The sequence below is a fragment of the Choristoneura fumiferana genome, chromosome 6 (assembly GCF_025370935.1).
Source record: "Choristoneura fumiferana chromosome 6, NRCan_CFum_1, whole genome shotgun sequence".
NCBI classification, from domain to species: Eukaryota; Metazoa; Arthropoda; class Insecta; order Lepidoptera; family Tortricidae; genus Choristoneura; species Choristoneura fumiferana.
In genome coordinates, this window is record NC_133477.1 from 17,509,478 (window position 1) to 17,526,169 (window position 16,692).

Below are 16,692 nucleotides of genomic sequence, written 5' to 3' on the forward strand. Positions count from 1 at the left end.
GTACACATTCCTAACTCGTCTACATTTCCGTATCGTCCACCTACCCATCTCATCCACATGACAGCAGCTGTTTGACGCCTATCTCCTCAGGTCCGACGGGGCTGACGGTGCGGCGGTCGCTCCCGCTGGCAGGGCTCCGGTCGGCCGCGCCCGCGCCGCACTCGCTGCAGCTGTCGCCGGCGCGCGAGCCGCCGCTGACGCTGCACGCGCCGCTCGCGCACCACGCGCACGCGCTCATCACAGAATACGCGCAGCAGTGTGACCAGGTACGTACCACAGGAATGAATACGATATAGGGCAGGGTTTCCCAACCTTTATTTCGTCGAGCCTCCCCGAACCAAAAATAATATTTTCATGCCCCCCTTAAGTTAAGTTTGGAACAGTTAATTTACCTACGCTACCTACAGTACTTTCAGTGTAGCATGGTGCCTGACAGCTGTCTATATCACAAGACTAGAGAGTCAAAGTGTCGAAACTTAAGTCGATAAAACTAATAATTTAAAATCTCAATCATTATTAATATCATCACTAATTCGATTATTACGCAAATTTTAATGAGAATAGGTAGTAGTGAAAGTCTAGGTTGGCAGTGGCGTAACTATACCATCTGGGGCCCGTGGCAAATTAAATTCTTTTGATGGGGCCCTATCAGTATAAATCGTCACGACTCAGGTAAAATGTAAAAAAAATATTTCTGAGCTCGCGGCCTCTTGGGTCGGGGGCCCGTGGCATTTTGGCAGCCCTGCCATCCTATAGTTACGCCACTGTAGGATGGAATATTATTTGCCACTTAAGTAAAGGCTAAACTGAGTTTGCAAGAATATTCGTTACTTACTGAAATAATGAGGAAACCTGTAGTATTCAGGTTTTAATTTAATAAACATAATGGATGGACTTATCCTTATGTTATTAAATTGAAATAATGGGACCTGTAGTATTCAGGTTTAATAAACATAAATTGTACGACATTTATCGGAGAAATCTTGATTGACAATGACATGGAATTAGGAGTCAGTTAGAGGCTGACGAGGAAGGAGGTTGCAGCTTTTAGCAAATAGGTCATATCACGTCACTTACCAATCAATAAGTACCGATATAACTAAGACCCATTAGGTCCCTCACTAAACGGTTACGTTACTTGCATAATTACCCATCTTCACTTAATTTTGCGAATTTAATTAACTGATATAAATATGATAGCTTAAATTTATTTCGTAACATAGTTATTTATGTTTAAATATTTTACGCCAGGATATTCAGGCAGGCAACTGAATATACTTCCATATATTTAGACCGCAGCTTTATGAGTCATGCATCAAGTGTTGCAAAGCCAATGAAATTGTAAAGTACCTACTTACATTTTTTACAGTACCTGATTTATTGCAAATATATAAGTATATTTCTATTTAACTGTTTTCCCGTAGGTAATTTTTTTGCAAGCCTTATTTTTATAACATATTATGAATTCACGATGCAAAATTCAAATCGTGACAAGCAATTTGTGTTTTGATTCATGATTTTAAACAATTTCTGTTCCAAAGTTACATAAACTTTTTCTAAAAACCACGCAATGTAGGATGAGTCGCAAATTCTAAAATAAACAGCCAACCACAGCCCGAAAAATCTGCGCGCAACTCGAATGTCACATCACATTATGATTAAGCAAAAATACAAGTAATATTAAAAAGTAACATCGTAAAAGATGAACATGTAAACAAACACGTTCGGACTTCCGACGTTGCTTAATATTATTCCTCTGCGGTTTAGGGTTGCCATGCGTGTTACTACTTTGAAGCTTAAAAAAAATTCCCATTTAGAAGCAGCTAAACATGTTTTTGTGTATACTTTTACTAGAAGGGTGGAGGAATATAGATCGAGTTAATAATTACACTTTTTATCGTAATGCTTTTTAGCGTAATAAAATCCATTTGTATTTACTATGTTAAATTGTGTATCCAACCCTTACATGCCGACACATTTTAACTGTTTATTTTTATATTAATATCGACTTTTCATACAAAATTGTATGATTTAAACGGATAATGCCACACAAATATCTTGAAATCTTGTGTAAAAGTTCAGATACTTTTTTCTATGAGATAAGTCTCAAAGGCAGTAAACGCCTCCCCCCTCCCTCCCCATAATAGTTCAGTTCATAGTTCATTCAGTGGGACATAAAAGGCTAATAATGAGATAAGTTAACAGATTTATTTATTTTCCAACCATAAGTTGGCAACCCTGACTCGATTACAGCTATTATGCAACGTAAATCGAAATTCAATTTGAGGTTAAGCGGTGATGTATGGTGTACGGTTTATACCGTAACCCGATACGCTCGCGGCGGTCACATTATCGTTTATTTATCTTTAAGTGTTATGCGATGTGGTCGCTGGAGAATAGTTCCTACTTTGAACACTTCCGTCCTGATAGTTAGGTATTAAGTATGCAGATTAAAAAATTAGGGCTTAAGATTGTTATAGTCTAAAATGTGGTAGGTATGACACGGTAGTACTATTAGTTATTCTGTGGTATGACGTAAGGTGATAGGTATTATTTATGTAAAATTGTAAAATCGTTCTTATTGATTTGACCCCAACATCCTCAAACAACAACCTCTACTTAAATGAAGTCGCGTTAGCCTAGTGCTTGGAACCCTCACGCAGAACTAGATCACAGGTTCTTGCCCGGGTTCGGACTTTCGGATTTATCGAAATTAACGTGCAAACGAAATTTACTTGCAAAGGTACATTTAAAAATTTACCATAAGTAATTCAATGGTGTCTGTGACGTTCCTAATCCGCACAGGACCCGCTTGGGAACTACGGTCCAAGCCCTCTTGTCTTGAGAGGAAGTCTGCGCTCTCCATTGAGACGATATCTATGCTCTCAATATAAAACTTAGTTATTTCAACACTTATGAGGTCTATCGTATTCCATATTATTTTTAACCCCCGATGCAAAAAGAGGGTGTTAAGTTTGACCGCTATGTGTGTCTGTGTGTCTTTCTGTCTGTGGCACCGTAGCTCTTAAACGGGTGGACCGTTTTGAATGACGTTTTTTTATTTGAAAGCAGGTTTTCTAGCGATGGTTCTTAGACATGTTTTATCAAAATCGGTTCAGCCGTTTTTGAGATTTTCCAACTTTTTGTTGGTTAGGTTATATCATATCGACATTTAAATCAGCCAGTAAGTAGTAATTAAAACAATCAAATAATACAGTTTTATTTTAAATCCCGGGTATTGCGATAAGTCTTTTTTGAGTTCCGTTGTCTACTAAATAAATCTATAACTGGTAGGTACACCATTTGCCGGAACGTTCTAATATGTTAACAAACACAATCAAAACTAATCTAATGCTACTCCAGAAGTAACTTTAGATTACAATTACAATTAACGTCTTTACAAACTTTATAGCCGATCTGCTTACATTTCGCAACAAAAAATTACACAACTAAACTATATATGTATCTAACACGAACAGAATCTAATTTGTTTGTGGAACCTGACAAAAAAAAATTAACAACCATTTCATAATGATATCTCGCAACATCACAAAGAAATCAACAAAATCAATCTTCCAATCATGAATAAATAAATAAAACGCTAGTTTGCGTCTTGACGTAACGTAACACTTAAATCAATTAAACTATCGTAGATTCAGGCCACGCTAAATATTTCTTAGTTTGGTATGTGTTTGAGTTTAGTTTATTTGTGAATTTAATTACCAATTAGTTTAAAGCGGTCAAGAGTTAAATATTATGCCTATTATATTAGGTATTACTGTGCTTTATTCACGTTTCTCGCTAAGGTGATTCTTAGATATACGTAGGATGAAAACTTTTAACGCCACTTGAAAGGAAGTACTCTCTGAGAGTAGAAAGATTAACTGAACAGTTATGTCATTAAAATGGCATCTACAGATTTTTGAAATGAAAATACACCTGCCATGGCAAAATTCGATAAGATTAATCATAAGGATCAAAACTCTTTTACAAACATGTTAAAAAAAAGCTACAGCGTCCGGGAACGAAAGTCTAGCGGTGACTTAATTTCTACGCATATGACAGTCGCGCACGCCAATCAACGCTTATGCTTACAGCCCCCCCGCCCCGCGCATCGCTAATTTCCCCGCGACACCTGGTTTTGTACTTTTGCGTATAGTCCCCGCTAGAATTTCGTGCCGCGGGCTGTAGGTTCGGGGGGGCTACTACGAAGAACTACGCTACGAAGAAGCTACTATGGTCCAGTGCCCACCCCAGGATGTTGGGCTACTGATTCAAAATTCTATAATACTGATATCTTCACACAAAAATCCAGGCCAGGCCCCCCATGAAATATAACTAATACCAGACATTCTAAAGTTAAATGTAAAGTTAAATGTAAACACACGACCCACTTAAAAAACGCGATTCGCCAAATTTTGTTTCACTGCTAATAAAACATTTTATTGGCCCGCTTTGTTCGATCACGTAAGCACGTTCGTAGCCCCAATTACGTACTCATTAAGAAGACTAATTGTATTGCAGATGATAAAGGTGAAAAACTTAAGTAAAGCAGTTAAGTAGCGTATCCGTGCAGACAAATTGACGTACCATATTCTAAAAATTACATAGATCCATATCACTTAATCTTGCATATGTACAGTACAGTCGAACAAATTGAATCATGACCCTGGGTGGAACCTTTTAATAATCAATTTCACTATGGTTACTTTGACAAAAGCATGACATGTCAACATGACATTAGTAGCACAAAGGTTTCACCATGGGTCATGATTCAATTTGATCGACTGTACATTACTAGAATAAATACAATAGGGGCTTAATTTAAGTCTTTACCTAACCTAGGTATGAATGAACGGCTGCATAGCTCTATCAACTGTGTTATAGAACCACAGTGGGTTTCCTTTATCTTGCATAATATCGATTCTCCGAAATAAACTTCGCAAAGCAGATATCTCATTTTTTTTTTTAGCATAATGATACTTTTGCATAATCGTAACTTTGCATAGTTATCAGTTCGAATAATAGTCATTTCTCAGAATATTAAATAGCAGAACTCTTATCGCCGAATATACTTTTACAGAATATTAAATAGCAGAAAATTAGTATCGCCGATTTTATATGGCATAATGGCATAGCAAAATACTAGTTTGAACTATTGTATTTTCACGGAATTTTAAATAGCGCTGACTTTAACATGGCGTAATGACATAGTTAAAGGAACTAACAGCTACCATAAGAATGGGTTAAGGTTAAAGTAAGGCCAGCAAAGTAAGCGTGCTGTAACAGCAGCAGGCAAAGCGCCAGCTATATAGTAGGTTAGGTTAGGTTAGAACTGCGACCACAACAGCACTACTGCCAGCCAGAATCTTACTGATTTTTCATTTTTTTCATTTACTGCTGCCAATTATAAGTTATAAGAATAATTTATTTAGCAATAAAGTTACATAGTGCACAAAAAATTACAGAAATACACATTTGAATAAAATACAAATAAAATCATCTGACTTTTCGACGGCCTTCGCACTAGACTCTAATCTGTATCGCGAGTGCCAAATGAAGTTTTCTGCTTTACAAAATCCCTAAAAGTAATAAAAGTGAACTTACTTGAAGTGTGTGTATGATTGTGAGTGTGTACATATGTGTGCGTGTGTGTGTGTGTTTTTGTGTGTGGGTGTGTGTGTGTGTGATGTGTGTATGTATGTGTGTGTGTGTGTGTGTGTGTGTGTGTGTGTGTGTGTGTTTTTTTTTTTTTTACAGGCGTTCAATTGCAGGCTTTAAGGAGATCTTCCGTATCTTGGTAATTCAGTTTAGCTAGATGTTCTTCTATAGCACTTTTTAGCTTGGCAGCAGATAAGTCTTTGGGGTTCTTGATTTTTTTGCAAATTTTGTTGTAAATGTTTACATGGGAGTAGGGAGGCAGATGTCTGGCGAAACTAGATTTGATTGATGGCAGAGGTATGCTATATACGCGGCGAGAGGAGAGGGTAGGAAAGTCATGTCTTACAATTACTTTCCGATGAGTAGTCACGGCTACTTTTGTAATGTATAATTGTCTGACCCTTAACACCTTACATTCCTTATACAGGTCATCAGTGGGAAACCTATAAGGCTTTCTGAGCATAACTTTTAATACAGCACGTTGAGCGATCTCTAAACTTTTTATATTGGATTTTACTATACCACCCCAAGCTGAAAGACAATACAGTAATGCCGATTGACAGAATGCCTTGTAAACCAATATTAAGATGTCTTTTGGTGCTGAATTTCGTAGTGACTTCATTAAAAATATAGCTTTTCTAATCTTTTTCGAAAGGCAAGCGACTTGTTCTTTAAATGAGAGGTGTCTATCAAATTGGATGCCTAAGTATTTAATAGTGTCAGTTTGATCTATTGGAGAACATTTACATGGGGTCTGCAAGGGTTGATCTGAATTTATAGACGAACATGTATGAATGGTAATTTTATGAGCTGTGCTGGGTCTTGTTGCGCGTGTTTTCTGGAAAGTTATGTATTTTGTTTTTTTATTATTTAATGTTAATAGATTTTTATTTAGCCAGGATGATATTTTAGCCATTCCTGTCTCTGCTATTTTGTATGCATCAGCCCAGGAGTCGCCATGGAAAAGAGCAACAGTATCATCTGCATAACAAATTAAATCAGCTCCGTCTAAAGGTACTTTTAGAATATCATTGATGTAGATTAAGAATAAGGTGGGGCCTAATATACTGCCTTGTGGCACTCCGTATTGCACTGGCAGATGTTCGCTTACAAAAGATCCTACCCTGACACAATGGCGACGATTAGTTAGGTAACTATGGAACCAGTTGTAAGAAATACCTCTTATACCCATTTTTTCTAGCTTTTGCATTAGTAAAGGAATCGACACAGTATCGAAGGCTTTAGCGAGGTCTAAAAATATTCCGATGCAATTTTTATTACTATCTAAGGAGTCTACAATTACTGATGTTAAAAGCGAAACAGCATCTTCGGTTGATTTCTTCTGCCTAAATCCGAATTGCGACTCAGAGATGAGGGAATGATGTTCAAGGAATTTTATTAAACGATTACTTACGATTTTTTCTAGTAGTTTTGAGAAAACACTTAGCAGTGTGATAGGCCTGTAATTGCATGGCAATGTCTTATCACCGTCTTTGTGGATAGGGGATATAACACCAAGTTTCCAATCGTTTGGAAATATGCCGCAAGCAAGACTTAGATTGAAAATGTGTGTTAAGGGTTCGACAATTGAAGGTTCAATTAATTTAATTAGTAGTGGCGAACACCCATCTAGGCCTGGCGCACTACCAACTTTGAGTTGCTTAATGTATCCTGTAACTTCAGCCACATCAGTGGGACCTAAGAAAAAAGAATGGACAGGGCCAGAATCAGATGTATATTCAGCTGCGAGTTCCGCTTCAGATTTATTTAGATTAGTAAGTATCTCATCTGCTAATTTTTTACCAACACAAGAGAAATATTGGTTGCATTTATTAAGTGCGTCAATGGGATCCTTTTTGCTTATTAATTCAGAAGAGTGATTGTGCAGTTTCGAGATGTTACAAACTTTTTTTATGTTTTCCCATAGTTTCTTTGGGTTATTCAGGCTATCGGATAATTGTTTGGCTTCATAATTGCGTTTTAATCTTTGTGTCAAATTATTAAGAAAGTTACGGTAACGCTTGTAAGTTACCTGCATGACTAGATCGGAGGGTTTTTTTTAGCTTGAAGATGAAGTGAATCACGATTTCTCTGACATCTTAAAATACCTTGTGTGATCCACGGTTTAATATTAAATTTGGAACGGGCTACTATAATTTCTGAAGTACATCTAGTTATAGTGTTATTTATGATGTTAATAAAGTTATTTGCTGCCTCGTTTACATTTTCATTTTTTAGCACTGGAGACCAATCTGTCAATTTCATTTTTAGCATTATTTCACTGTGGTTTACAATAGTTTTGGTTCGCTTATGTGTATCTTTTTAAAATGTGTGTATGGTAATCCTAGAATACATATGTCATGGTCAGTTATATCTGTGCGAGTTACTAATCCTATTCCAGAGGTACCGTTCCGTACAAAAATGTGGTCTAAACAAGCGTTACCCCTGGTCGGTTGAGTGATGGCAGGTAGTAATTTGTGTGCTGTCATGAGACAAATATATTCAGAACAGATCTCGCTACTACTAAGTGTATCTAGATTGATATCACCAGCCACAATTAACATTTTTCCAGTATTGATTTTACTAAGTGTACTATCCAGAGTTACTAGAAAATTATTGACTGCGTTAAAAGAAGGGGATCGGTAAATTCCCAATATTGTTATATCATTTCCTAAATTAATTTCTAGGCAATTACAGTCTTCGATAGGGGGTTCCGTAACTGAGACACTCCATTTGTTCCAAATGTAGGCTACGACTCCACCACTTTTGTTTATATATTTGTTTGTCCGATAACAGTTGTAGCCGGCAATTAGTGGTGGGTGCATTCCTTCACTTAACCAACACTCAGTTAGTATGATCGCGTCAAATGTAGTTTTTAATCGATTAAGTGCTATTTCAAAATCATCAAAGTTTTTGTGGATACTCCTTATATTAAAAGTAAGAATTTTGAACTTGTATAAGTTAGGATCACAGACAGCTTTTTTACATTTTTCCAGTGTCTCAAGCGTGTGACATCTGATTTGTAGTATTCTGTCAGCTTCGTCGAGATAATCCATTTAGGAATTTTATATTATGCAACTTGACTTGAGAGTAGAGTAGAAGTAACGCTTGAGACATTAAATACACAGGATGAGAATTATGTCTGTGAATAGGAAGCCTTTTGGGAACATTATTGAAGGATGTGTGTGTTTTGTGATTGTGGATGTGTGATATTTGTTTTTGAGAATGTGATGTGAGTGTTTTGTGTTTGTAGGCGTGTAGAGTCTGTATGTGAAAAAATGAGAAGATAAAACTACTTAAGAGTCTAAAATTGAGATCAGGTAGATTAATAACATTTCCAACTGTATACAGCTGAGAAAGAATCCTTAATCCGTAAACTAAAGCACTAAGTTGAAGGAGGAGCGGAGGGTCCCACTTTCTGGTCCAGGTCGTCCGCAGATGAGATGCGTATGCCTGGCTTATTTTCGTTTTCGCGGACGTAGATGGCGCCGTTGCGGATCCAGCAGAATCGAAAGTTGTGTGCGGTGGCGCGAAGTCTGGCCTCACGAAACAACATCCGGTTTTCTTTTGATAGCCGCTCATTCACATACAGCTTCTGTACGGCACCGGACACGAGATTTTCTGAAGTAAGGTTACGCCTGGATTTCGCAGCCTTGATTATTTCGTCCCGTTTTTGTCGTCGCAACAGCTTAACAATGATGGGGCGTGGCTTGTGTTCATTGGCCCGGTTAAGGGGAGGTGTTTTGGCCGCTTGGCCAGCGCGGGTGACATCGTCCAGGTCAGTCTCTTGCAGTTGGACTCCGATAATCTGTGACGCCGTGAGTACTATATTAGTGAGGTTTTCAGTGTCACTTCAGGAACACCAATAATTTCCAACTCGTTCCTCATTGAATGCTGTTCCTGGGCGCTGAGTTGTTGTTGTAGTTGGGTTACTGAATATTTAAGTGTGGCAATTTGTAAGTCTGCCTGTTCCAGTTTTGTAACAAATTGCAGGTGCTTGTCGGCCAGGGAGTCTGACAAAATTGATATTTGGTCTCTAAGTTCTTGGACTTCTTGTCTCAGTAGGCTAATTTCGGTGTTTTTCTCTTTTCATATCACTTATGTCTAACCTGAGTTGACGAATTTCGGAGAGGACGTCTGGGATCTGGGTCTCGTCGTTAGACTTCCCCTTAACCTTAGAATTTTTGCTCACTGCCACGCGGATTATTATTAACTTAGCATTAATTTTTCATTTACTGCTGCCAATTAAGGTTAGGTTATTATAGAACTACAATTAAAACAACGCTGGGGTGTTTTTAACGCTTCAGCATTACACTGAGCCAGTGTCAGATTCACAACCGTAATGACACATAATAATATTGTTGTGTCTTGTGTTGTGAATAAATTTATGTAATAAATGTAATTTAATCGCAAGGAATGTCTAGTGTAATCTTATTCTGCTTTTTATTATCCTTATGCAAAGTAATATTATAAGATATGTCTTTCTGCGTAGCAACTATTCGAACATATAAATATTATTCTCATCAATATTATGTGATGTTAATATTCTGCTTTATAAAGTTATAAGAAATGATAGTATGAGAAAAAATATATGCGAAAATTAATTCGGTGATATGATGATTCTGCTCAAGGTTGTTATGGGAAACGAAATTATGAGATTCGATTTTATGCAACATATTAGTGAACCAACCACAGTAGCTACTAGTCGTGTTAAAAATATAGTTGTGTTAAATACTTGTGTGTAAAAAAAACGTTGTACATATTTTTTTAATATACCTTGTTGCGTTTCTTGCCGAATTCTTACCAACAGAGGTTTTGCCGACCCGGCACTAGATTTTAAATATTCATATCATAAGTTCTTGTTATAACCTAAACTGAATACCTACTTCGTGTTTTTTTTTTACTAAAGAGAAAATGTTTTTTTTTAATGAAAAGAATAGAAATGTTAGGTGTGCTAAAACGAGCAGTGGGTGCAATTAAAGTATGACCTGTAAGTGTCGTCCATTCCGAGTCGACAAATACGGGGTCGTAACCGCACCCCAAAATGTGTCTAAAGAGCTATGGTATTTAATTTATTCTTCCAATCAAACGAAACTATTATTTGTAAGTGAAGAACCGTCATCAAAAGAAAACGACCTTCAGAGTAGAAAAAAACGAGAATTTATTACTGACACATTGCTATCACATTATCTACAACATAAAACATGTCGAGTTGTCTATTTGTAATATAAAACGATTTACCGTTGACATTTAATGCGTAAATAAGTATAAAAATGCATAGAAAATGCTTGGAAATCGCAAGTCATTTCCCGTTTCCTTTATGATAGGATAGTCTACATAGCTACGATGAAAGTGTCATTATACCAGCCAGTGTGAAACCCTTATAGATCTCTTTCACTCAGTTGTCCATCAATCCGTGTATCACACGGTGATTTTTGAACCTTTATTACGTAAGTACAGTCTATCGCCTAAACTAATATCATCTTGACATCTCATATATTTGCCAAAAAAATCACAGTGAAACTTATTACGAAAAGGTTCCACCCTGGTAGGTGATTCAGTTTCCTTGACTGTACTTGATAACTTTGGTAGATTGTGTATTACTATGGCCACTACTACAACAAATAATAAAAATTAAATGAACTTGAAAAACTAGTGGGTAGCAAATAGGAATCCCTGGACTGGACAGGGAAACCTTGTTTCTACGTGATTGTTTCATCTTTATAATGGTAATTGTAAATCTTTGTAATGGGTGGTAGGTACGGTACGGAATTAGGTATTCTTGTGCGAGTCTTCCCCGTATATAGTTATTAGACGTACAGTCAAGGGCATAATATATACATACAGCCATAGCGACAAATATCGACTTTATGATTAGTGTCAGACACAAAATAATTTCATTTTTGCTTTTTTCCTCGCAATGTGATGAAAATTATTGTGTGTATCACGGGCCGTAAGGGGATTACATGATGATCTAGATTTTGAATAGAGAAGTGCAGCGACAACGCAATGCCGATCAAATTCTATCATTTATGCAACTGTGATGTAAAGTTAGCCTATTTTAAGTAGCTACTTCAACACGTGTAGAAGTGTGACGTCACTTATTTTCCAACTCAAAAAGGAAATTTTACAATTAGTTGAAAATTAATTTGGTTTTAGGGCCAAACTGATTGTTTTTTTTAATAAAGTCTTGGACACACTTGCGTTTATGTAACACCATACACTCGAATGGAGCATTCTTTACGCAGTCGTATGTGCTCCCGTTGTGCAACCCGTTACGCCTACCGCTAGCCGCTACGCGGTATCATCAGCGCTCCTGTGACAGATGTCCGCGCCCCTACCGGGATACCTACTGGTGCCGGCAGTTTTAGTACCACTGGCCAGGGATCTGAATTGACAGCTAAATAAATTTACAGGAAGGTAATTTTTTTTAAGATCGGAACTGATTTTATGAAAATTGTTACCTTTCTAGATTTCAAGTAACAAGTTCTAATTGCTTTTATTTCCAGAAAAGGCTAGAAGGTTACATACCGAATTGGCGTTGCGCCTAAATTGCAACTGAATACTCTCAAAATACTTACCTACCCACTTAATACAGTTCCCGCAGTTTTCATTTTGTGTAAAGTACCATGCGAATATTGTGCTACATTTCGACATGAATGAAACACAAACTAAGAACATAAACTTGCATTATAATTGTTTACTCACAATATCACAGTCCCATGTATAAAATGTAGAGTGAACCTTATTAAAAGAAATACTATTCAAATGTACCTAACTAAGCAGGCCAGGGCTGGATTAGGAAGTTTAAAGGCTTTGGTGCAACGAAGGAACGGAGACTTCTTAGAAAAGAAATGCTAAAAACCAACCTTAATAATCTAACCCACCAAAATTTGGATGTATTTCCTACCTCGTAACGTAACGTAAACTCGAATATGGGTACCCCCTTATGCTTTCCCCTAAATCCGGCCCTGAAGCGGGCAGTACAGTACGCCAGCGGCCATATTTATTTATCTGCAGACATATCACACATTTGGCTGTTTTTAATGAATTTCGTGGCTTTCTCCGGTACCTCTAAACAGCGCAAGATTCTAAGATAAGCGTAAGTGCTCGAAAAGCGAGCGCTGTTAGATATTAAAATAATTAAAGTTTCACTGGATACGCGGAGAAGTGCAAGTAAGCGTAAACCCCAGTTTAGACCGGCACAAAATGCTGCAAGTTGCGTTACTTACATTACGGCGCTCGATTGAGCACTACAAACTCGTTGGCTTTACGGCCTCGCAATGTAATGCAACTTGCACGATTTTTCTTGCAAGTCTAAACTCGGGTTTAGACTGGGTCGGCAAGTCTTGTACTTATGTTTGACTTGGAAATAGAATGTGCGATGTACTTGTTGCCAAAGTTGGTAACAGTCTACATTTCATAAATCATACGGAGCGGGAAAATGGCAAGCATGACCAAGATTTACGTGGAGTGCAATAGTTTTACTTTGCTCAATTTTATCGCTGGAAATATAGGTTGAAATTTTTATATTATACTCACATAATTAGTACTTCTAGCTCGGTTTTCTTATGGTAAAGACTACTTATTACTTAGGCCAGCGGTCGGGTTCTTAACCTTTTTGGCTGGCGACCCAAAGTAAGTATAAATATATTTGAAGTCCGCGACCCAAAAATATCATTATAATTGACGACATTCATATTAAAATCTTGAAAAACAACATATTTTTTTACGACATGTTTTAATCAGAATTCCCGCGACCCATCCCAATACGCCTGCGATCTGAATTTGGGTCGCGACCCGAGGTTAAGAAACGCTGACTTAGGCTGTACTATTAAGGTTGTGATTGAATTTAACGAAGTATGTATGTACATTCAACATTTTATCAGACAATTTAAATTAATGCACTATTACCGGAGCACAAAACGAAATACTAACACAAAAAAAAATTCACGTAAAAATGTTAAAAAAAGACTTAGCAGAATAACTGACGCGCGCTTATGCGAAAATGACAAAAAATTTCGTAGCACACCGTTCGTAGCTAGCGGAAGCTGTGCCGACGAAAACAAAAGAAGGCTATCACCGATCAAACAACTGATACGATACGGATCTGTATCAGAACAATCGCGCGATTAAATCTAGTGTGACACAGAGCACCATAGGCATGGTGGCTCGGAGCGCGAAGGCGGCGCGTGCACGGCGCGCCAGTGTGTCCGCGGTAGCGCTTGCGCGCGCACCATGCAGCGGCCGCGTCTCTCGGTCGCGATGCGCGACAACTGGCGGCATCTACAGCGACTGTACGGCCTGGAACTGGACTGCGAGGACTGCCCGCCCCCCAGGCGCGCGCCCAGTCTAGACTCTCTCATTAACTCGTCCGAGGGCGCGTCGAGCGGTGACACCGCCCCCGAGGACTCCGACTCCGGCGCTGACACTCGCGCGGACCCCGAACCGCGGCCCAGGAATGACAGGATAAAGAAATGCCCGCAGAGTTACTCGTCGTCGTCTTCCGGACACATGGAGACGATACACGAAGAAACCACGGAGCCTAAAGTGTCAGTGAAGGAGATTCTGGCGCGGTTCGAGAACCTCACGGACAACCCGGCGCCGGCGCCGCCCGCCCACACCGCCCATCCCGCCCAGGTAACGGTGACAGTGCTGTGAAAACCATATTCATGTGCTACCAATAATATGAAAACTCCAAATTTTCGAAAACTAAATCATACATACACAATTTTGTTTGTTGCACTCTCCGAAACTCCAATTTTAAGTATGTGTGAAAACGAACACTATGTTAGCGTACACATTAAAGGCCGACAACGCACCAATCCCACTTATGTTATGGACGTCCATGGACAGCTGTGATTGCTTTAACTCAGGTGATACTTTTGCTTGTTTTCCCCGTACTTATCAAAAAAAAGTCTTCCGCCCAAGTTTTCGGTACCAAAAACGATCCACCCACAACCAAGAACGTTTTAATATAATTCGTGATTCTTCATTATTATGTACAGCATTACAATACTTGCGTGTTTTTCAAAACGTAGAAATCGAAAGGCTCAAAAGCCACAACAACAAATACAAGGTCATTTGTCATATGCAAATTATTAGCAATTAATGATTTGTCATTACTTTTGTAACAATGGGAGCCACGCGTTCGCGAGATCTCGCATGTTCGCTGAATATTTTGCTCTGAATCAATACTGAATGCTAATTACAAATCGATTATTGTTTTCCAATAAGTAGCTTTCCAATCTGGGATCATTATCCCTAATGCAATGCTATGCCGTAACACTAGTAAGATATTTATCAAATACAGATGATTAACACATGTAACAGAATATGCTAGAACGTACACTTTCTGTATTTGTGTGAAATAATATGACTTGTAAATGGAATAGATTGCCTACAGCTAATTCCAAGATATTACATTACGTCTTCACAACTTTATGTGCTCACACGTCGTCAGTATAAACTATGTCAGTTTCCAAACTTTGTAAGAAATTAATAACTTCCGAAAATTCTAATATTTGCGATCGTTATGCATGGCATATGATATTATAAATGAGATAAGTTGCGTAAACATGCAAATACACCGTTAGCACATGTGTGATATAAGTTATTAATAAGTTATTGATAAATTATGTGTCAAAACGTATCTATCTACTACATATCATTTTTTTTTAAATATATAACTATTACCTAAAATATTCTGAAAAAAATAAGTTTGATAACCTATTTTGAACATGAAACTACCGTGAGACTCACTCATATTAAATCAGAGAAAGAAAGAAGAAGGGCTACGAAATAGCCCGAAACATGTCGAGCTAAACTCGGTTTAAGACGTGAGTTATCCGTTACAATATCATTTAATTTGATAACCTAGATGTGGTGGGACAACCTGGACACTTTCAGGCGACTGGCAACACTTAGCCTGCTTTTGCGCAACAGTAGGACATAGACAATGGCTAAAAAAGCCTGAAGTATACATTTAAAATCTGGCTATTGCTATACACTTCAAGCATTGGTTCATTTAGATTTTACTGGTCCACTTTGAAACGTACGTACCTTTCTAATGCTTTTCTACTTACTTTGTGCTATGAATCGCTTTCAAAATAGTTAAACTGCCGTAAATTAACTAGTTAATTTTCTAATCCATCTAAGCGAACTATGTAGTAAATTACTCGTTCAGACAAGTGATAAAATATTGGTATATAAACGCTATAAATTGCGGTAATATTTGAATACAACTACTACCCAAATTAGTGGACGCATTGTACAGTTGTTCTTTCGTTGGTACTTTCCAAAAAAATATATCTTTCCGAAAAACTGACTCGAATTACTATCATTTCGTCTAAGATGCAAGGGGTCTATGTAGTAGGTAATTCATCTAAATAGCAACTGGCCATTACATTACTATCAAATCGTCATAATATTATCTAATTTGTTTAATTAGTGTTTTGTTTAGAACGCAATTGGTCTATGCCGCAACGGGTCGAAATAGCAACTCGCCAGTAATATCGAACGTTGTATTGTATAGAATACATAGGTACAGTGGAATATGTAGTCTTCTAGATGCACATGATATAGGTTTCCGCCGCCCGCTGCGGCCAGTGACACACTTTCCTACCTTCATTATAATGTTTATGTTACGAATAAACTAATTAATTATGATACAAAGTCTAGGAAGTAGGTTCCGCCATGTAAACATTGAATACATTACTTTTTAACAGAAAACCTCCGCGATATTATTTTTTATGTAAGAAACCTATACTGGGATAATGGTGTTAGTAAGATTCATATTAAAATGAGAACACAATGTTTGACGAATTAATTCACGAATGCTGTCTTTACTTGACAAAACCTTACGGCTGTTCTAAGGGACGCAAACAGTGTATGTAGGTATAATACACTGAACCAGTCATTGAAACTAAGGATGCAGCGTCTAGTTTAGACGGAGACTATTTAAGCTCGAATTAAATTTTCGTTCGACAATGGACTTGTAACTAATATTTTGACTTCAGCGACTACTTTATA

The 16,692-nt window shown here is 37.7% G+C and overlaps 1 protein-coding gene across 1 annotated transcript in view; it reads left to right on the top strand.

The window, feature by feature from the left end:
* The window catches only part of LOC141429216 (uncharacterized), a 66,540-nt gene that overhangs the window by 12,261 nt on the left and 37,587 nt on the right, over positions 1 to 16,692 (top strand). Inside the window, exon 13 of the mRNA XM_074089490.1 lies at positions 91 to 266. Coding sequence (XP_073945591.1) covers positions 91 to 266 — 176 coding nt within the window. The remainder of the gene's footprint in view (positions 1 to 90; positions 267 to 16,692) is intronic.